This window comes from Silene latifolia, chromosome 4, assembly GCF_048544455.1.
Source record: "Silene latifolia isolate original U9 population chromosome 4, ASM4854445v1, whole genome shotgun sequence".
Lineage (NCBI taxonomy): Eukaryota > Viridiplantae > Streptophyta > Magnoliopsida > Caryophyllales > Caryophyllaceae > Silene > Silene latifolia.
Genome location: NC_133529.1, coordinates 103,909,388 through 103,932,220, shown reverse-complemented (window position 1 = coordinate 103,932,220; position 22,833 = coordinate 103,909,388). Strand labels below are relative to the sequence as shown.

The window sequence follows — 22,833 nt, the reverse complement described above, 5'->3', positions numbered from 1 at the left end:
TCACACATACATCCGTTGATTCCTTAGCATTTATCACTCCCATATACGTTCTCTAAGAAAAGCAGCCGGGTTCTGTGCAATGTCTTCCCCACGATTGAAGACCCTGCAATTCCGCCAACGCCACAACCACCAGACTATAACCGAGAACGTGGATGGCCACCCATCAAGACCATCTCTCGTTCCTCTCAATAAATTTTCAGAAACCCAATTTCGCACTGAGTCAGAGGCAAAAAACGATGGAGAATTAGCAAGAGGAAATATAGCCCATACCTTCTTAGCTTCTGAACAATCACGCAACAGGTGTAGCGTTGTTTCTTCCACCCCATTACACACCCCGCAACATGGGTCTTCCGCCAGCCTTCTCTTGACTCTATTAGAGTTAGACATAATCCTGTCATGGAGTAATAGCCATAGGAAAATTCGGATTCGTTGAGGAGCCCATGTCTTCCACGGTAATTTCCAAACTGGTTCTACTTCCTCCACCGTGTCATTCCTTAGGATTTTGATAGCCGACTTGATAGAAAACTGTCCGGACGAGGTCGCTGCCCAAAATATAGTATCCTCATTATCATCCCCGCCAACTACCTCATAAGAAGCGATGGTTTGAAGAATCTCCGAGGACAAATAGTCTGCAAATAATTCCCACCGCCAGTCTATCATGGGATCCCACATTTCTTCCACTGCACATCCTGTAATGGAAGCATCAATCGGAATGGGAGTGAGAGTCTCAAGGGGCACATTCAAAGCCCAAGCATGTTTCCAGAAAAGAGTTTTCTTTCCATTACCAATCGACGCACTAAAACCCGATTTCAGCGCATTAAATCCTTCAACCATACCTTTCCAAACATTAGAACATAAAGGTTTAGGTTTAAACATGTACACGTCGCATCTCCCTTTGCAATACTTATGACGTAAAATTCTCGCCCAAAGGGCATTGGGTTCCAATAGGAGGCGCCATCCTAGCTTGGCCATGAAAGCAGTGTTAACTTGACGCATCGAGCGCAAGCCAAGACCACCACTTTCCTTCTCCTTAGTAACCATGTCCCACGACACTAGACTTAGAGCTCGATTTTCTTGATTTCCACCCCACAAAAAACGCCGGGATTTTTTTATCAAGATCGTCACAAACAAGCCGAGGCAACCTAGCTATCTGCATGGCGTAAGATGGAATCGATGATAGGGTCGATTGAACCAACGTCGCACGTCCTGCCAACGAAAGGTTTTTGGACTTCCATCCCAATAACCTTTTGTCGCTTTTTGAGCAATGAACTCGAAAGTTTCTCTTGTTACCCGACCATTGAGGGTAGGCACGCCTAAATACATGCCCAAGTCGTCAGTACTCGCTATTTGCAGTTCGTTAATGATAAACGAAACATCCTCTCCATCGACATTGGGTGAGAAATAGACCTTAGATTTTGCTCTATTTACCCGCTGACCTGATGCTTGGCAAAAGGCGTTCAAAACACGATTAATCAATTGGGCCTGTTGAACTGTTGCTTCTCCAAATAAGATAATGTCGTCAGCGAAAAATAAATGCGTTAAAGTAGGGCCTCCTCGACAAATTTGAAACCCTTTCCATTGGCTTCCTCCACTATATTCTTCAATCAATTGGCTCAATTTTTCCATACATATCGTAAAAATGTATGGTGAAAGAGGATCGCCTTGACGGATGCCTCGTGTGGGCGCAAACGGTTTCGTCCTTTCTCCATTCCACAATACATTCAATGACGAAGATTTGATGCACTGCATAATACTTTGAACCATCCGAGGTGGGAGTCCCATATCTCGAAGTGTGAAATGAATGAACGGCCATTCGAGTCTGTCATAAGCCTTCTCAAGATCAAGTTTGAGAGCCATAAAACCCGTGCTCCCTTTCCTGCTCCGCATGGAGTGTAATGCTTCCTGGACAATGATGATGTTGTCCGTAATCTGACGCTTGGGAACAAAACTACACTGCATGAGGTTAATAAGAATGGGAAGTACTGGCTTTAAACGGTTCACAATCATCTTCGTGATAATCTTGTACGCGACGTTACATAGTCCAATAGGCCGGAACTGTGAAACAGTCTGTGGGTGATCGACCTTTGGAATAAGCGAGATAAACGTTTCACCCAATCCATCTGGGAAGTTGCCATTGTGCAGCACATCAAAAACCAAATTGCATAGGCTCGGAGAAACCGTTTCCCACTGAGATTGGTAAAACAGTGCTTGAAAACCATCCGGTCCGGGAGCCTTAAAAGGGGACATCTGGTTGAGAGCATATTGGACATCAGCTATCACATATTGACGGTTTAACTTCTTGGTTTCCTGACTTGTTAGAGCCGGGAAACGGCCAATCGTTAATCCCTCAAGATTTATGGGTGAATTTGGCCCTGCAAATAGGTCTCGAAAAAAATCAATCACCATCCTCTTAATGGTATCAGCATCCCAAACCCAGCTTCATGATGCGTCTTGCAATCCTTCAATTCGGTTATGCTTTCGTCGGATAATCGTTCTCAAATGGAAAAAGCGTGTGTTTCTATCACCATCGCATATAGCTTCCATACGAGATTTTTGAAACCACAAAAGCTCCTCTTCCCTTAGGACTTCATCCAACTGCTTTTTTAGTTTAAGCTCCAATTTAAATAAATAATTGGGCCCGCTATTAGAAAGACGTTTTTGAATGCCAAGTAGCCTCCTTTCAAGACTCCTCTTTCTTGCGAAAATATTATGAAACATATTCTTATTCCAGTCTTGTAGAAGGTTTGTAAAATCGTGGATAAAGGGGAATAAAGGTTGTTCATTAGACCAATTCGAGTCCACAAATTCCGAAAAACGAGCATGACACATCCACGCAGCCTGAAAACGAAAGGGTCGAAGGACTTTGGGGATAGGTGCAAAACCAGTAGTACTTACAATTATAGGGCAGTGGTCCGACTGATTTTGCATAAGATGTCGTAAAGATCCTTCCGCAAACATTGTACGCCATTCCGAATTACACATGGCCCGATCTAACCTAGCCCATTGACGAGTAGAAGCAGTTAGCCCTCGAGACCATGTATGATCCGGTCCAGAATAGTCGAGGTCAATCTAGTTATTATTCTCGCACCAAGCATTAAATTTGTTATATCTCCGCCGCATTCCATCACTAAGCCCATTACGTTCATGGATGTAACGAGTATCATTGAAATCCCCCATGGCCAACCACGACCTATCATGGGTTCGGGCAAACGACTCTAGCTCCCGCCATAGTTCTTCTTTTTTAGTAGCATCCGGGCCTGCATACACTGCCGAATAATACCAAGGTACTTCACCTACACGGGTAATCTCAACCGTAACGTGTTGGGGAGGATGGATAATAGGGGTGACGGTGACTTCATCTGGATGCCAGAACAACCATATCCCACGGATATATAGTAGCTACTAGTTTTAATCCCGTGCAAAAAATGCACGGGTTACTTCTTTAAATGATAAGATATATAATGATAACGTATAATATCATATGGATATAATTGCTAGTCGAATATTCAATAACTTGACTAAATAAATAAGTATTGAAAATAGTCTATATAATTGCATGGGACTGAATATTCAATAATTACTTGACCAAATGATTTAATTTCTACTCCACATCTTATTATTAGAATTAAGTTGAATAAAAGTATACTTATTCAATGAATATAATGATAACAAAATATACTGAAATTTAAATAAATAAATTTAAACACTAATAATAATAATAATAATAATAATAATAATAATAAAACAAAAAATACTCATTATCCTAAAAGTTGCATTAACAATGACTCGTGACTCATATTAAAGAAATCAACAGAATAATTAACAAAGATACAATATAAATTAATTGTTTTTTATAAAAATTGATTAGTGAGCCGGCCTAAACCGACCAAAATTTGGACGAATCACTGTAAGTCTGTAACTCATGTCCATCATAATTCATACTACTATTCATACCCTAAATTAGTCTCCGCTGCATTCAATCATTTACCCCTCCACACAATATTCAATTATGTTTACTCTTACCCTTTTTGCTCTCATCACCCCCATCCAATCTACTTATCATCTTCACGACTTCACCTCATTAGTCATTCCTAATGCACAAATCTAAAGTTACGGCGCTAAAATAAATGCATGGTGAAAAAAGTACTCATTTTAGTTGGTAATTTTAATTTTTTGGGTCAAAAATTGAAATAAATAGATCGGTTATTTTATGTATTTGATTTTCTTTACAATAAAGGATGAAGACTTTGTATACTATTTTGTCATATGTTGTATAGTCCATTGATTATTAGTTTACATTTATTTTTCGATATCCACCATCAACATCAAATTATTAAAATACGTTTTCGTTTATATCTCTTGTAATTGGTTAGTCATCCCTTAATTGATTTAAGAAATAAAAGAAATTTTGTAAGTAATACAACTTTAATTTGCGTATAGTAAAAAAACATGTTTTTCTTGGAAATTTTACATTAATCTATTTTAGCTAGATCTTTTATTAATCTTCCTGTGCAACCCACATAATTAGGAATTAGTAAAAGGAGGGGAGAGATTAATTGCATAAGGTGAGGGTAATTAAATATGTAGTTTTACATGAGGGCCCTACTTAAATAAATGTTTTTTCAACCCCTAAAAAACAGGGACCAATAAGAAAGCAAGAAAAAACCTAGCTTTTATACTAGGTAGATTTTGGTGATAAACCATGAACATACAAATAGCAGGAAATTCATTATGATTGTTATTTACTCATTACAGATTCTTGGCGAAAAACACCGAAAAAATATTTCCTAAACCTTAATCTAAGCTCACTCTCAGAATACCAGATCTTTATTCTCTTCTGAATAAGAAACATATATTTATATGCTTCAGACACCCTTACAGACCATCCTCTGTCTTCCGTTAGACGCTACCTTCCTACTTACGTAGTATGTTACTTTGAAACATCTATCAATTCGTGTACCCATCAACCCATGTCCAACACTCGGCATTCACACAAATTTTTGACACTTGAACACTTAACATATAAACCAAAAACATGAGAATTTTTCACAAGATAGCATAGTCCTACGCTTATACTGTTATACACACTCATATTTGATAAAGAGTGAGTAATATTCGTTGCTGCAAGTTTCCCCTTTATTGCCTCTAATCGGCTACTTGGAGTTCTCTGATTCCAGTATAGCCTCCTTTAACACTTCAATTATCTCATTCATATCAGGTCGATCTTCAGCTTCACTTCTTAGACATGTATCAGCTAACTTGGCTATTTTACGAGCTGTGCGTAGAGGATACTGATTCCTCAACCGGAAGTCCATTATCATGTAAAACATCTTACTATCAGCAGGGAACCGTTGAACCCAATCCAAAAGCTTCTGTTCAGAAGTGGGCCGGTTTCTTTCTATGGTCCGTCTGCCTGTTAGGATCTCATATAGTACCACTCCGAAACTGTAAATGTCGCTCTTATTCCTGAGATGACCCGTTTTAATATACTCTGGGGCGGCATACCCATACGTGCCCACGGGCTGAATGTTCGAGAATAAAACAAGACAGCATTTCATTAACAATGAAACCTTAAATGGACAGTAAAAGGTTTGTGCTTGGTGATAACTCTGAAAGTCAAAACTAATCTACTGAGACGAGTAAATGCATACTATACCAAAGAATGGCTTGATACGAGGATATACGGGTAAGAAGTTCATTTGCGCTTAACACTATCTGGTTTTGCCAGGAGAAGAGGTAGTCATAACCAGAGCCACCACATTTTTGGGTGTAAGAGGAGACATAAGGGCATTTATAACAGTGACAGACCTCGTATGAGTACTATGTCTCAATGACTTTACCAGCTAGTTACCTGCTACTCTGCTAGTTAAATCACATGTAAATCAAAAGAGATTGTTTCCGCATGACCCATATTCAAATTTGCGTCGAAGTCTCATCAGTGGACTCTACACAGTTCAGCAAGTTTTTATGCTTTATTCTAGCATATACTCCGAAACCAAAGAATAGCGAGTAACGAGTCTCCGGCTCCATTGGAAATGGAGATCAAGAAAATTCGCAAAAGATGATTATTGGGGGCAAAATGGAAGTATTACTATTAGCCAATTAAGAAGTGACCAAAATGCTGCTAAGAATTTAGGCAAGTCAATAACACGACTCACCATAGTTGATACATGTGTATGTTCTCCACGAGGCCCTTCCCTGGCCATTCCAAAATCCGATAATTTTGCTTGCATGTTCTCATCTAACAACACATTTGAGGATTTGAAATCTCGAAAGATCACCTGATAAGAAACACAAGAACAGTTGAAAATGCAGCGACAAAGATTCTGTAACTGTGCTTAATGGCCCGAAATATAGGAGGGCTGGAAACAAGACTTAAGCCATGATATTTGGTTGAAAATTTCAGAATCATTACGATGATATCTCGAAGAACGAAACCAGCAATCAATAAGTTATAAGTGGGCATTAGAAACAATTCTGTATTTATGCTAGTTGATGCTTGGACGATTCCTGGCTCACTAAACAAACCTATGACACTAACATGAGAATCAAGCACCATCTCTCTTTGAAAGTCATGTTAGGACACGACACTTTGAGAAGTTCTCATCAGCAAGAACCGAACACTCTGCTGATATTCATAGATTCCAGGCAGAGTAGAGAAGAGAACCAACCTGCACTTCCATTCCTTGATGTAGATATGCCAATCCTTCAGCTGCCTCCAACATTATCTTTAACCTTTGTATCCAAGGTAGAGGATGCGACCCATTGGCGAATAAATGATCTTCTAGGCTTTTATTAGGCATGTACTCATAGACCAATAGTCTCTGGATCCCTCTTTCTCCATTTATGGCACAATATCCCAAAAGCTTTACCAGCCTTGGATTATCAACAACACCAAGAAACTGTACTTCTGCAAGAAATTCCTTGTGACCCTACAATTAAAGGAAACGGCCGGTTTAGTGAGTCATTTTACTTTACTCAAATCATAATTCAAAACCACTGAGTAATACGTCTTTGGCAATTGGCACCGGTGGAAATGAACATGATAAAAGCATTGGTAGAAAGTTATGAGACATAAAATTCCTCAATTACGAGTAAGACCTTCAATTTCCACCAGTAATTTTTTGTATCGAACAAGCAACTAAACAGAAAGAAAAAGCGCCATGAAACAAGTTTTTTTTAATGAAATTCAATCAGTACATCTCAGTCCTGGCAATAAAATGAGTTGTGGGGCCAAAATAGTAAGAAAAGTAACATATTTATTATTATTATTATTATTATATTTAATATTATTATATTAATAAGTTATTATACTCCCTCCAATTCGCTATAATGTTCCCTGTTTCCCAAAACGGATTATTCAGGTAATGTTCCCCTTTCCTTTTTTAGTAACTTTTTTCTCTTATTTTATTCATTTCTCTCTCCTATAATCAAACCCCACATAACTTTTTTACTCCTATTTTATTACTTTTCTTACTATTTTGGCCTCACAACTCATTATTTAACTCCTATTAATTCATCTCTCTCTCCTAACATCAACCCCACCAATGTCCTTTATTCATTTTTAATAGTATTTCTTAAGTATCGTGCCAAAAGCAAATGGGAACAATATAACGAATTGGAGGGAGTATTAGACATATTATTATTATTATATTATTATTATTTATTTATTAGTTATTATTATTAATATATTATATTATTATTAATAATGTTATCATTTATATTACTAATATATTATTATTACTATCTTTATTATTATATTACTATTTTATTTTTTATATATCTTATTAGATTATTATTATTAGATTATATTATTATTAATGAATAATATTATAATAATATTTATTATTATTATTGGTATTATTTTTATTATAATATTTATTATTAGTATTATTATTATTATTAATATAATCTTTTTATTATTATTTGATTGATTGATTCGATTCAGATTGAATCGATTGATTCATTGATTCAGTTGATTCACTCCATTAAGTTGATTCGATTGATTCAAACTCCATTAAGTTGATTCATTCAGATAATTTGATCCAAAAAACAGGGCCTTATAGACATAAGACCTGTCAGAAAATCATTTCTATTAACCATATCTCTAGCAATTAGGATGAAATATCCTAATTGATTATGTGAATATTGTAATTATAGGAATTCTATATTTTGTAAATTATTTTCTTACCTTAGTTGCTAACATATGTAAACTATAAATACCGTGTACATTTCATTATGTTAATATACAATCCCCCTACTACTAAGAGAATAAAAATTCTCTTAGTTTTCCCTCCAAAAAACATCTAGCTAAATAAGGTAATAAATAAAATTTTCTTTCATTACATTATTATCTTTTCAATGAATATATTCTTACAAATAAACTCTCATTTTTTAAATAAATTCATAATTGTGATTTTTTCATTAAAATAAAATAAAATTGATATTAAACTATAAAGTATAAGTTGCTAAATTTTTCAGTAATGTAATAATTATTACTGTAGAGAATAATTTGACACATTCTTACTATTAACTTCGTGACAAAAAACATTCACTAAAATAAATTCACAACTTAAATAAACTTTTTTATTAGTTTTCCATTTCAATTTTTTGTTTCATATCAAAATACAATGGAGTGAACTTATAAATATTAATGAGGCGCAAATTTAAAAAATATAAATTCTCTTATATACTAAGAGAATACAACTTCTATAAAGTTTTCTCTCGAAAGTGCTCAAACCTATATATAGAAATAAATTAAATATTCATTTATTAAGCTAATTTTCCATTTAAAATAATCTATACATAACAACTGTACTCCTATTATTAATTTCGTGACAAAAAAAGAACTTTTTTAAAAATAATTTGATGTAGTTAAAATATTTTCATAGAAAACACAATATTATTCAATTCTTTTGATTTGTTTTAATAATAATTATTTTTTTGATATAAATCCAAAATCTATAACTAATGCACTAAAAATTAAAAGGTCTATATTTACCGCGCATTTGCGCGGGATCTACACTAGTTCTTCATAAACACCCAAGTCTTATATGGTATCAAAAGGCTCTCATCGATCCGCCCTAAACTCAAACCGAAACGACCCTCCTTCAAACGGCAGTCCTCGTCTTCATCGTTTCTCTCAACCGTCGACATGGCAAGCAACCCCAACAACAATGATATCATTGTTCCAAACCCTCATGAAACCACAAAACCTCTAACCTCGCTAAATTTGATTCACTGCGTCAAACTAAACGCTCTCAACTATACCGCCTGGCGGTTTCAATTAACCAATATCCTCTTTGGTTTTAGCCTCCTCGGCTTTGTCACCGAAACCGAAGCACCACCTGCTCAAACCATCACCAACGACGCTAATGTCGAACAACCAAATCCGTCTTATTTGACATGGCTCAAACAAGACGGACTCACTCTCGGGGCCCTCATGGGTACTCTCTCTACCGCCCTACAACCATTAATCGTACGGGCAAAAACCGCTAAAGAGGCATGGGACATCCTTGCCAACACCTATGCCAACCCCTCGAGGGCACATATAATGCAACTCAAAAACCGATTCGAATCCATTGTCAAAACCACGGATCAAACCATCACCGACTACATGAACTCGATAAAAGTTTGTGTCGATCAACTTGCCCTCATGGGCAAAATCCTTGATCCCGAAGACATCATAGATAGAGTCCTAAAAGGACTCGACTATTAAACCTATAAATCTGTCATTAACACTGTTCGGGGTCGCGATACACCAATTACTTTCGAAGCCCTTCATGAACAATTGTTAAACCGTGAAATTCTCTCAAAACATGACACCACCAATAATCAAAACCATTTTACACCATCTGCTAACCCGGCTCATCGACACACCAACCAACACCGTACCACCACCCGTCAGCAACCCGCCACCTATTACCCACAACCCACGTTCACCTATCAGCCACCAACTCACCCAAACCCACCGATTAACCCTCTTGTTTCTCGTCCCTTTAAAGGCCGATGCCAATGGTGTCGAGAAACAGGCCATGTCATCGCAAATTGCCCTTTGTTCAGGAAGTTGTTTCCGTCTATAGTCTTCCCTGAACCAAACTACTGTCAGCATCATGCACCACCACCGCAAGCTCACCTCGCCAACTATGGCAATCCCGCTCCCAACCCCAATTTCTTGCTCGACAGCGGAGCATCACACCACCTCACACATGATTTGAACACCCTTGCTTTTCATTCTCCTTATGACGGCTTTGACGACCTAATAATTGGTGATGGCTCCGCTCTTCCCATCGCAAATACAGGTTCATTTATAATGCATACTCTTAAATTTAATAATGTCCTTCACGTTCCCAAAATTTCTCGCAACATAATTTCGATTTCTCAATTGTGCCAAGATAGCAAAGCTTATGTAGTGTTCACTCATAATTGTTTTTTGTGAAGGACTTCCAAACCCAGAAGACCCTTCTCCAGGGCCAAGCCAACCAGGGGGTGTATGAGTGGTGTCCACCGCCAGTCGTTAACCATGCCGCCGTCCAAAATAGAGGAACCACGCCGATTTCGTGGCACCATAAGTTAGGGCATCTTACGTATGATGTACTCAAACTTATTAATGAAAATTCATCTTTATGCATTAAGGATTTCGACAATTGTCATGCTTGTTGTATCTCTAAAAGCAAAAAGCTACCATTTTCTATTTCATCGTTAACATCCAACGCACCCCTCGACCTACTTTTTTCGGACCTCTGGACTAGTCCAGTCTTATCTCGTGACCACTACAAATACTACGTAATATTTGTAGACCATTTCACTAAATACGTTTGGCTATATCCTTTAAAACGAAAATCCGAAACCACTCAAATATTTACACAATTTAAAGCTTTAGTTGAGAAATATTTTAATCGACCCATTCGTCGCTTCTTTTCTGATAATGGTGGCGAATACATTAAATTAAATCAATCTTTACTAGATGATGGCATCTCGCATAGTACAAGTCCACCACACACACCGGAACACAATGGTTATGCTGAAAGACGACATAGACATATTGTCGAGACCGGCCTCGCATTACTCAACCACGTCGGCCTTCCCACGACTTATTGGCCCTTTGCCTTTACTACCGCCACATACCTTATAAATCGACTCCCTACTAAAAATTTAAATGGTGAGTCCCCTTATTTTAAATTGCATAAAATTCAACCCGAATATCATAAACTTCGCAATTTTGGATGCTTATGTTATCCGTGGTTAAGACCGTATACAAAACATAAATTAGAAGAGCGCTCCATCGCATGTATTTTTGTTGGCTACTCTACCACACAAAGTGTCTATCACTGCTTAGACCCAAAAATCCATCGCATTTATACTTCTCGACATGTGAAATTTATTGAAGATAAATACCCCTTTCGTGACACCATCTCGACACCTACTCCTTCACCTATCCTCGATGACTGGTGCACTCTCCATATACCGCTCATTCCTCAGCCGGACACCGCCGTGCCTCCTACCTCGGTCCCATCATCCACTACGCCCACCAGGCCTACACCACGCCATCCCATCCACATTGTCTATTCTCGTCGACCTCACCCTTCGTCTAAAACACCCTCCACGGCTCCAAATAATGAGCCCAATCAACACAACTCCTCTTCCTCTATTACTCCCACTCCTGCTGCTCCTCTCTCTTCCGCTGCACCCACGAAACCCGCTCCTAAAGCTCGCAAACAAGTTGTCCCACCACCTCCTAAGACCATTGTTACAAGACTTGACAATGGCATTAGGAAACCTAATCCTAACTACACTAACAACCTCGCTCAAGCCTCCTCAAACAATGATATTCTACCCAATACCGTCAAGCAAGCTCTTATTCTTCCTCAATGGCGAAATGCCATGCAAGAAGAATTTGATTCTCTTGAACGAAACCACACCTGGACCCTTGTTCCCCGCACTTCCTCTCAAAATGTCATAGGATGTAAGTGGGTTTACAGGAACAAATTTAACCCCGATGGCACCCTTAAACAACACAAGGCTCGTCTTGTCGCTAAGGAATTCTATCAAAGACCCAGTATTGATTTTAACGAAACATTTAGTCCCGTTATTAAACCCACAACCGTTCGTTTAATTTTATCCTTAGCTGTCACAAATTCGTAGTCGCTAAGGCAATTAGATGTCAATAATGCGTTCCTCCAAGGCAAGTTAACTGACGACGTATTTATGATTCAACCTTCTGGCTTCGTTAATCAAGCAAAAACTGATCATGTTTGTAAATTAAACAAAGCCATTTATGGCCTCAAATAGGCTCCTCGAGCCTGGTACACTGAATTAACCTCTTATCTCCTAAACTATGGTTTTAAACAATCTATTTCTGACTCATCCTTATTTATTCTACATACACAAACCACTTTCATTTACATGCTTATCTACGTTGACGACATTATCGTCACTGGACCACACCCTACCCAGCTACACTACTTCATTGACAAGCTGTCTCTAACGTTTTTCGCTTAAAGACCTTGGCCCGTTGTCCTATTTTCTAGGCATCGAAGTTGCCCATAACTCTCTCGGGATTCACCTAAACCAATCCAAGTATGTTCATGATCTTCTAACCAAGTACAAAATGATTGAAGCTAAGCCTAATACGACACCCATGGCTACATCTCCGACCTTGGTTCGTGAAGACCACTTACCCATTCATGACCACTCTGACTATCGTGCTATTGTTGGTAGCCTACAGTACATATCCCTAACTAGGCCTGACATTGTCTTTGCTATTGATCGTCTTGCCCAATTTCTACATCACCGCACCACCACTCATTGGACTGCGCTAAAGCGTCTCCTTCGCTACTTTCAAGGGACTCAAACCGTTGGCCTCCAATTGTATCGAGACTCACCATCCCGTCTTCATGCATTTTGTGATGCCGATCATGCAGGTGACAAAGACACTTATGTTTCCACCACCGGCTATATTCTCTATCTAGGCCGCAACCCCGTCTCATGGTCTTCCAAGAAACAATGCGGTCTTGCTCTCTCCACCACTAAAGCTGAATTTCGTGCCATCGCATCTGTCACAACCGAGCTTCTCTGGCTGCGCAACCTTCTCACCGAGCTCAACATCTCAGTTCCCACACCTCCCGCCATCTTTTGTGACAATGTCTCAGCTACACTCTATGTCAAAAACCCGGTCTTTCACTCTCGAATGAAGCACATGGCTCTATCATTTCACTTCGTCAAACAGCAACTGCTTCATGGTCAAGTTCGCATCCAGCACGTCGCAAGCAAAGATCAGTTGGCTGACATACTCACCAAACCTCTCCACAAGCACCAGCACCTTGAACTTCGATCCAAGATTGGTCTTACTCATCGGACGTCTATCTTGCGGGGGCGTATTAATCATATCTCTAGCAATTAGGAAATATCCTAATTGATTATGTGAATATTGTAATTATAGGAATTCTATATTTTGTAAATTATTTTCTTACCTTAGTTGCTAACATATGTAAACTATAAATACCCTCTACCTTTCACTATGTTAATATACAATTCTTCATAAACACCCAAGTCTTATAATTTCCACCAGTCATTTTTTATACTTCCTCCCATCCAGACCAAAGGTTCCAGTTGCTTTTTGGCACTAGTCATGGTCGTATGGAATCTTTGATATTATTCTTAATCTATAAGACAAAATATAGTCATGTGAGATCTTGTTTGATTTATCGTCATGAATGCTATAACAATATCAAATTTTTATAATTTTTAATAATGTGTAACTAAAGATATGCACGTTATAAAACGTGTCTCGGCAAGTGTGATAAAACAACTGTAACCTTTGGTCTGGATGGGAGGAAGTATCCAACAAGCAACTAAACAGAAAGAAAAAGTGCCATGAAATAAGTTTTTTTTAGTGAAATTCAATCAGTACATCTCAATTCTGGCAATAAAATTCCTCAATTACGAGTAAGACCTTCAATTTCATTCATGGATTCTAAATTCAGACTGATGATTTCAGTCACAAGAAATGAAACAACGGCACCATTAAATCCGAATGCCAAGTACAAATCTTTCATATGTGCCTTAAAGGGCCCCAATAGGTGCTTGAGATTGAAATTCCCTCACTCTCTTCACCTACTACAAGTACTCTTAAAACTAAATAAACTAAAACAACATTTATAACAGCCCCGCCGTCCAAATCATTTGTTTACCGTTAATTAAATACCTCTAACAAAGAATAAAAAACGTAAACAAATGATTGGGACAGAGGGAGTTGCTAAGCGAAAGCCGAGGCCATTACCTGCAATCCATGCTTGTTAAGTTTCTTAATGGCAACAACAATAGAACTACCCAAGCCATTTAAAGGCTGAATTGTGCCTTTATAAACACTCCCAAAACCACCCTCACCAATCTTCAACAACTTGTTAAAACCACTTGTAGCTTCTCTAAGCTCAGAATAAGTAAAAACCCTTAAATTATGTTGTTTTTCTCTGTACAATTCTGGTATAGTTTTTGATGATGATGATGCAGAATTTGCAGATTTTGATACCCGTTTATTAGCAACATTTTCTGTAGCTTGCTTCTTTAATTCATGAGCTGCATTTGCTTTTTTCTCCTTCTTAAATAAAGAAAAACACCCCATATTTGCTAGAAAAGTTCTTTGAAAACTCACCTTTTATACAACTTTAGATTAGATGAATATCATGAATTACCTTGTCTTTAAATTAACAAACATTTTGAATTTGATAGAAATGGTAACAACCCAGATGCAAAACATGATTTTTTTTTGGTGAATTTGGTTGAAAAATGAGAGTAAATGTAGAAAAAACTAGAGCAAAAACCCAGAAATTAAGCAATAGGAAACAGAGAAATTTGCAAAACAAAGAGGGAGGGTTTTTATGTTTATGTTTTGTCACGAGATCGTTAGAAACGTGTTTGCTTTCACTTGTGTCAGTGATGTTGGTCCTAAATTTGATGGTGAAAGAATTTATAGAACTATTAAATTAAACAATCGGCTAGAAAATATGTTTGGAAGTTGCTGAAGTTTCACACGGGTGAAGAAATGAAGCTACAAAAGCCAAAAAAAAAAACGTGTAAGCAATAAGAAATCTGATACTCCCTCCGTTGCATACTTGTAGTCAATAATTTACCTTTGCTTTACAAAGAGAGTATAAACTTTTTTATAGGACAATATTGAACATTTTTTATTCATTTGAGCTAGGATTTTGAGGAAGATAATTACTCCCTCCGTTTCAGTGAATTGTTATCTATTGCTTTTTACACGAAGACCAATGCATGTGAAACAAGTCAATAAAATAAAAGAATTATTGTCCACTTGCTTACACTAGCCACTTGCTCATTACTTACCCAAAAAGGAAATAGATAACAAATGAATGATACACCTCAAAATGGAAATAGATAACAATTCACCGAGACGGAGGGAGTAATTAGAAGCGGTTCTCCAAAAGCCAATCTTAGATTATGTTCGAAGTTGGTCAAAGGGTTAACAATTTATGGTGTTTTGAAACTATTTTCAAATCTATTCTTGAATATACCGGCGGCCTTGCTTTACATCATGAATATTTAGCACACAGGATATTTCCCTAAATATGAGACAATTGCGATTGTGTTAATATCCAAAACTTTATTTTAAAATAAATTTTAACTTAAAATCGATAGCTTTTAATGCAAATGATTATACAACAAAGATATCAAAATAACAATTTTTAACCTTATATAAGATGACTCTATATGACTTTCAATCAATCTGCCATTTGTAAATATCTTAAACAAGTAGCTTCGCCTAACCTGGGGTCGCAATGGTTTGGTTGCCATAAGGCAACATCAAAGGGTCATTCGAGCTCACATTGGCATGGTCGGCGATGCGCGACAGCGCGACGGCTTGCTTGCTTGCTTGGCTGAGACCTTGTTCACCACCTATCACCATGGCATCCCGATGCTAAGGACTCCAATTTTAGTCCAGCCGTGACCGGTGACTCACGGGGTTAAAAATTATTATTTTTAACATCTAAATCCTTACAAATTTACGTTTTAAATTTATACATGGTTATTGTTAGCTTATTAAAAAGTAGTTTTATAGACCATAAGCTAACCATGTGAATTGTGATTGTTTTGTTGGAAAATAAAGGCACTGGATTGACATACCTCAATCCTCATAGTAGTGTATTTGGAATGTTAATTATGTGAAATGGAAACATCAATTACAAGGGTCGTCATGGTCTCATGTGACCTGTCCTGCTCCTTTGGGCAATGAACTCGTGAAGAATTATAACCAATTTTCAGTGTAAGTGCACAAGTTACGACTCAGGACAGTTTGATAGTCATTACTTCTTAGGCAACAACGCGTCTTAGTTAAGACGGTCTTAAGTTAAAACCTCTCACAATTTCTTTTACATTTCAACATTATTATTTAAAATGATTGTGAGTACGTTTTAACTTAAGACCATCTAAAACAAGAAATTGTGTTTAGCCAATTGTATCATGTATTCGTGAGTAATGAGGTGTACATGCGATTTAGGATGAATGCTTAGTTAGTCAGCCATATGAGTATATGAGTGAAGTTTGAAGCCAAATATGGATGTGATAAACAACCAAGACTCTTACACATATAGAAAAGCGTGCGTTTGTTTGTTAAGAAAAGTGTGAACACCATTTTTACAATCTTACTCGATCTTACTCGAAACCGTTCATTTTGGCCTTCTTTAGTATTCACATTGACAACCACATTACACCTATATACCTATTTCGAGTACTAGTTTACTTGCATTCGTTGCCATCATTTGAATACTTCAAGCCGGTTTAGTCCGGCTCAACAATTCGAATACTTATTAGTACAATAGTACGTAATCATGTGAGTCAAATCGTTGGGAACACATCATGTTGGATCATCGTGACATGGTTATTTTAACCATTTAGAAGTGGTAGAATTTTTATTCGTTTTTGATATAAACTTCGCGATCTTAACATGATACTAGCTTTTCGTTAATGATAAATAGAAAACAATGGAATGAGTGGCAAAAAATCGAGGTTTTAAAAGACCAATACTGTTAGCCTAGTACCCAAATTGAAAGAAATATGAACTTAGTTGATCAGAAATACCCTTAATCGAGACGCCGTGTAAGACACTACCCTAAATCAGTTAGACCTCCACACAGGTGTGTTAGATTTACGTGGTTCACTACGTCCACAGGGCAGAAGGGAGAGAGTTTTATTGATATGTGAGGAGTTTTTCAGATTACAGATTCAGACGGTATGATAAGCATAACTATTAGGTAGAGGATTAGAGAGTTTATATAATACTCTCTAAACCTAATACAGAATGACCTAATAAAGGCCCAAGACAGACCTAGCCCAATAACAGATACGGATACCGTTTAAGTTTCGGGGGCGTTGCCCCGGAAACCCCATCAGGGACCACGTTGCGTCCCCGAACCCCTAAACCAGGGCGCTTCGCCCCTGGACCCAGACTCGCTGACCGGTCAGCGAGACCCCCGCATAGTTATTCGAAGCGGCGGTTAACAGAATCAAGGCACAAACCCAACAGACGGAAAAGAGAAGAAGAAGTTATATGTTTTTCTGTGTATGAAGACTGTGGATTAGTGAGGTTTATATAGCAGAAGAAAGGTTCCTCCAACAGTCGAAAAATTAATGGTATTGATTCTGAGATTAACGGCCATCAAATCGGACAATGAATGCTGAATTGATTGTGTAATAAAATCACAACAGCTTTCAGACCAGTAGCAAAAAGGAGCCCCACCTCACCGCGCACGTGTCACGAACACGAGCCGGACGGCGGCGCGTGCGCGGGGAGACTATAGTCTATCCTCTATAGTCTAGTTAACACTTGTTAACCCATCTTCATATATAAAGGCAATATTCCCCCACTATTCTTCCAATGTGGGACAAATATTATCACACTTAAGTATTGGAGCAACTTCCAACTCCAACAATCCCCCACTTGGTCCAAACTTAAGAAATAAGAAAAGGAATATGAGAAAATGACTATAATCAGGTGAACGTAGTCTTGAACCTGAAAAATAGCAAGAAATGAGAACAGCTCCCTTGAGTAACATATGGCCCCATGAAAAACCCTGTCTCATGATTGCATTAGAGAATAGCCCACATCTATTCTCATAGGAGGCGGCCAACACTCCACAATCACGTAGGTGAGGCCATCAAGTTTGTATCTTTAGCGCACACCACTCAAACCTTTGAGGTATGGAACTCATTAAGGACTACCACATGTCCAACTTAACCCGCAATAAATAAACATGCTAAAAGGGATAAATCGAATAACCTCCTTTATTCATCAAAATAAATAAAATACAAGCAATGCCCGGCGATTTCGTTTGACCTCATTGAATCGATAATCCAGTTGGGTATCCATCGTAAAAGCACTACGTAGGTGGGTACAATCCCATCTTTTAGCGGTTCGAAACTAGTTTCCTGTTTAAGGCCTTTGTCAATGAATCGACAATATTACTTTCCGACCTCACATAATCTAAAGAAATAACACCAAACTTGATCAAGTTACAAACAATATTATGCCTTAGGCGTATATGCCTACTCTTGCCATTATAAGCCTTATTCTTGGCTACATGAATGGCGATTATGAGTCACAATGTAGCGGCACGGATGGCACGGGCTTTGGCCAAAGAGGAATGTCCGCTACCAAACTTCTCAACCATTCTGCTTCTCGACCAGCCAATTCGAGAGCTATAAATTCCGATTCCATTGTAGATCTCGCAATACACGTTTGCTTGGATGATCTCCAAGATACCAGCTGCTCTTGCTAAAGTGAAAACATAACCACTGGTAGATTGTATATCCTTACTCTCCGAGATCCAGTTAGCATCACAATATCCCTCCTCGAAAACTGGAGGATAACCACAATAAGAAAACCCAAAATCAGCTGTACCTTTAAAGATATCTAAGCAAACGAACTAATGCACTCCAATGATCATGACCGGAATTATGAGTATATCTACTCAATCTCCCAACATAATATGCAATATCAGGACGAGAAGAACACATAAGATACATAACACTACCAAGAATCTTAGCATAACCAGCTTGATCCACACTTTCAGATAGATTATTTTTTAAGTGCACACTAGCATCAAAAGGTGTTCTAGCAGACTCAATATCAATATAACCAAACTACTTTAAAATTTTCTCAACATAGTGAGCTTGACTAAGATAATAACTTTTACTAGTCTTTAAAACTCTTAAACCAAGAATGACATCAACCTCACCCATGTCTTTCATTTCAAAAGAAGTTTTAAGCATGCTTTTAGTAGAATCAATAACATCTTACGAGGATATACGGGTAAGAAGTTCATTTGCGCTTAACACTATCTGGTTTTGCCAGGAGAAGAGGTAGTCATAACCAGAACCACCACATTTTTTGGTGTAAGAGGAGACATAAGGGCATTTATAACAATGACAGACCTCGTATGAGTACTACGTCTCAATGACTTTACCAGCTAGTTACCTGCTACTCTGCTAGTTAAATCACATGTAAATCAAAAGAGTGTTTCAGCATGACCCATATTCAAATTTGCGTCCAAGTCTCATCAGTGGACTCTACACAGTTCAGCAAGTCTTTATGCTTTATTCTAGCATACTCCGAAACCAAAGAGTAGCGAGTAACGAGTCTCCGGCTCCATTGGAAATGGAGATCAAGAAAATCCGCAAAAGATGATTATTTGGAGCAAAATGGAAGTATTACTGTTAGCCAATTAAGAAGGGACCAAAATGCTGCTAAGAATTTAGGCAAGTCAATAACACGACTCACCGTAGTTGATACATGTGTATGTTCTCCACGAGGCCCTTCCCTGGCCATTCCAAAATCCGATAATTTTGCTTGCATGTTCTCATCTAACAACACATTTGAGGATTTGAAATCTCGAAAGATCACCTGATTAGAAACACAAGAAGAGTTGAAAATGCAGCGACAAAGATTCTGTAACTGTGCTTAATGCTCCGAAATATAGGAGGGCTGGTAATAAGACTTAAGCCATGATATTTGGTTGAAAATTTCAGAATCATTACGATGATATCTCGAAGAACGAAAACCAGCTATCATCAATAAGTGGCATTAGAAACAATTCTGTATTATGCTAGTTGATGCTTTGATGATTCCTGGCTCGCTAAACAAATCTATAACACTAACATGAGAATCAAGCACCATCTCTTTTTGAAAGTCGTGTTAGCACACGACACTTTGAGAAGTTCTCATCAGCAAGAACTGAACACTCAGCTGATATTCATAGATTCCAGGCACACATAAAAATAAAACAAAATAAAAATCGTTGCTTGAAACACATGGTCTCGCCGCAATAATGGAGAAGAGATCAAACCTGCACTTCCATTCCTTGATGTAGATATGCCAATCCTTCAGCTGCCTCCAACATTATCTTTAACCTTTGTATCCAAGGTAGAGGATGCGACCCATTGGCGAATAAATGATCTTCTAGGCTTTTATTAGGCATGTACTCATAGACCAATAGTCTCTGGATCCCTCTTTCTCCATTTATGGCACAATATCCCAAAAGCTTTACCAGCCTTGGATTATCAACAACACCAAGAAACTGTACTTCTGCAAGAAATTCCTTGTGACCCTACAATTTAAAGGAAACCAGTTTAGTAAGTCATTTTACTTTACTCATATCATAATCCAAATCCACAGAGCCATACGTCTTTGGCAATTGGCATCGGTGGAAATGAACATGATAAAAGAATTGGTAGAAAGTTATGAGACATAAAATTCCTCAATTACGAGTAAGACCTTCAATTTCCACCAGTAATTTTTTGTATCGAACAAGCAACTAAACAGAAAGAAAAAGCGCCATGAAACAAGTTTTTTTTAATGAAATTCAATCAGTACATCTCAGTCCTGGCAATAAAATTCCTCAATTACGAGTAAGACCTTCAATTTCATTCATGGATTCTAAATTCAGACTCATGATTTCAGTCACAAGAAATGAAACAACGGCACCATTAAATCCGAATGCCAAGTACAAATCTTTGATATGTGCCTTAAAGGGCCCCAATAGGTGCTTGAGATTGAAATTCCCTCACTCTCTTCACCTACTACAAATACTCTTAAAAATAAATAAACTAAAACTACATTTATAACACCCCGCCGTCCAAATCATTTGTTTACCGTTAATTAAATACCTCCAACAAAGAATAAAAAACGTAAACAAATGATTGAGACAGAGAGAGTCGCTAATAAGCGAAAACCGAGGCCATTACCTGCAATCCATGCTTGTTAAGTTTCTTAATGGCAACAACAATAGGACTACCCAAGCCATTTAAAGGCTGAATTGTGCCTTTATAAACACTTCCAAAACCACCCTCACCAATCTTCAACAACTTGTTAAAACCACTTGTAGCTTCTCTAAGCTCAGAATAAGTAAAAACCCTTAAATTATGTTGTTTTTCTCTGTACAATTCTGGTATAGTTTTTGATGATGATGATGCAGAATTTGCAGATTTTGATACCCTGTTATTAGCAACATTTTCTGTAGCTTGCTTCTTTAATTCATGAGCTGCATTTGCTTTTTTCTCCTTCTTAAATAAAGAAAAACACCCCATATTTGCTAGAAAAGTTCTTTAAAAACTCACCTTTTATACAACTTTAGATTAGATGAATATCATGAATTACCTTGTCTTTAAATTAACAAACATTTTGAATTTGATAGAAATGGTAACAACCCAGATGCAAAACATGATTTTTTTTTGGTGAATTTGGTTGAAAAATGAGAGTAAATGTAGAAAAAACTAGAGCAAAAACCCAGAAATTAAGCAATAGGAAACAGAGAAATTTGCAAAACAAAGAGGGAGGGTTTTTATGTTTATGTTTTGTCACGACATCGTTAGAAACGTGTTTGCTTTCACTTGTGTCAGTGATGTTGGTCCTAAATTTGTTGGTGAAAGAATTTATAAAACTATTAAATTAAACAATCGGCTAGGAAACATGTTTGGAAGTTGCTGAAGTTTCACACGAGTGAAGAAATGAAACTACACAAGCACAAAAAAAAAAAAAAAAAGTCGTGTAAGCAATAAGAAATCTGATACTCCTCGGTAGAGAAAAAGGAACATACATCGGATGTACTACATCCAACTTTTTTGTTTTTTTGAGCATATATGTATTTTTTTGAGCTTATTACCTAAAACTTTATTTATTTTTGAGCATATGTGTATTTTTTTGAGCATAATAATGTTTATAAGTTAGATTTTAATATTTTTTCGTCAAAACTCAAATTTAACTAAACTTATATGTAATATTCTTGAGTTTTATTGTAATTTTTTAGAAGTTAATGTTTAAATGAATAAGCTCAGAAACTTCATATCGAAACTCAGAAACTTTAAAACAAAACTCAAAAACTTTATTATAATGCTCTGAAACTATTGAATTTGAGGTAGTACCTCAGATGTATAATCCTCTTATTACAGTCAATGGTCTACATTTGTTTCATTAAAGCAAACGTAAATTATTGATTGGTACAATATAAACTTTCTTATAAGACATTTTTGTGAGCTAGGGTTGTGAAGAAGATAATTAGAAGCGGTTTATTCTCCAAAAGCCAATCTTGGATTTAATGTTCGAAGTTGGTCAAAGGGTTAAACAACTTATGGTGTTTTGAAACTATTTTCAAATCTATTCTTGAATATACCTGCGCTCTGGTTTAACATCATTAAGAACATGTTCTTTTTTCGATAAACCGATCTGATCTCAATCAATCGAATCGAACTTATAGGATCTCGAATCGAATCAACTTATAAGATCTCGAATCAACTTATAGGATCTGAATCAACTTATAA

The 22,833-nt window shown here is 37.3% G+C and overlaps 1 protein-coding gene across 2 annotated transcripts; it reads right to left on the bottom strand.

Annotated features, from left to right (window-relative positions):
- Window positions 1-4,709: 4,709 nt before the first annotated feature.
- Window positions 4,710-21,938, bottom strand: LOC141653690 (putative serine/threonine-protein kinase PBL19). 2 transcript variants are annotated; one of them, XM_074461530.1, is made up of 6 exons: window positions 21,262-21,938; window positions 20,364-20,624; window positions 19,799-19,921; window positions 6,672-6,932; window positions 6,159-6,281; window positions 4,710-5,522 (listed from the first exon to the last, which is right to left on the bottom strand). In XM_074461530.1, exons 1-6 carry the CDS (start codon window positions 21,601-21,603, stop codon window positions 5,154-5,156), a joined length of 1,479 nt encoding a protein of 492 aa, XP_074317631.1. In that variant the 5' UTR covers window positions 21,604-21,938; the 3' UTR covers window positions 4,710-5,153. The 2 variants fall into 2 exon arrangements, with proteins under 2 accessions (XP_074317631.1, XP_074317632.1); XM_074461531.1 differs by lacking the exons at window positions 19,799-19,921; window positions 20,364-20,624; window positions 21,262-21,938 and adding an exon at window positions 14,282-15,040.
- Between the last annotated feature and the right edge of the window lie 895 nt (window positions 21,939-22,833).

Excerpts from the sequence above, each read along its gene's own strand:
- LOC141653690 (XM_074461530.1), bottom strand. The coding sequence starts at position 21,603 with ATGGGGTGTTTTTCTTTATTTAAGAAGGAGAAAAAAGCAAATGCAGCT. Across the intron at positions 6,282-6,671 it reads ATCAAGGAATGGAAGTGCAG|GTGATCTTTCGAGATTTCAA; the intron begins GTTGGTTCTCTT and ends GTTTCTTATCAG. Across the intron at positions 5,523-6,158 it reads ATACACATGTATCAACTATG|CCCGTGGGCACGTATGGGTA; the intron begins GTGAGTCGTGTT and ends TCGAACATTCAG.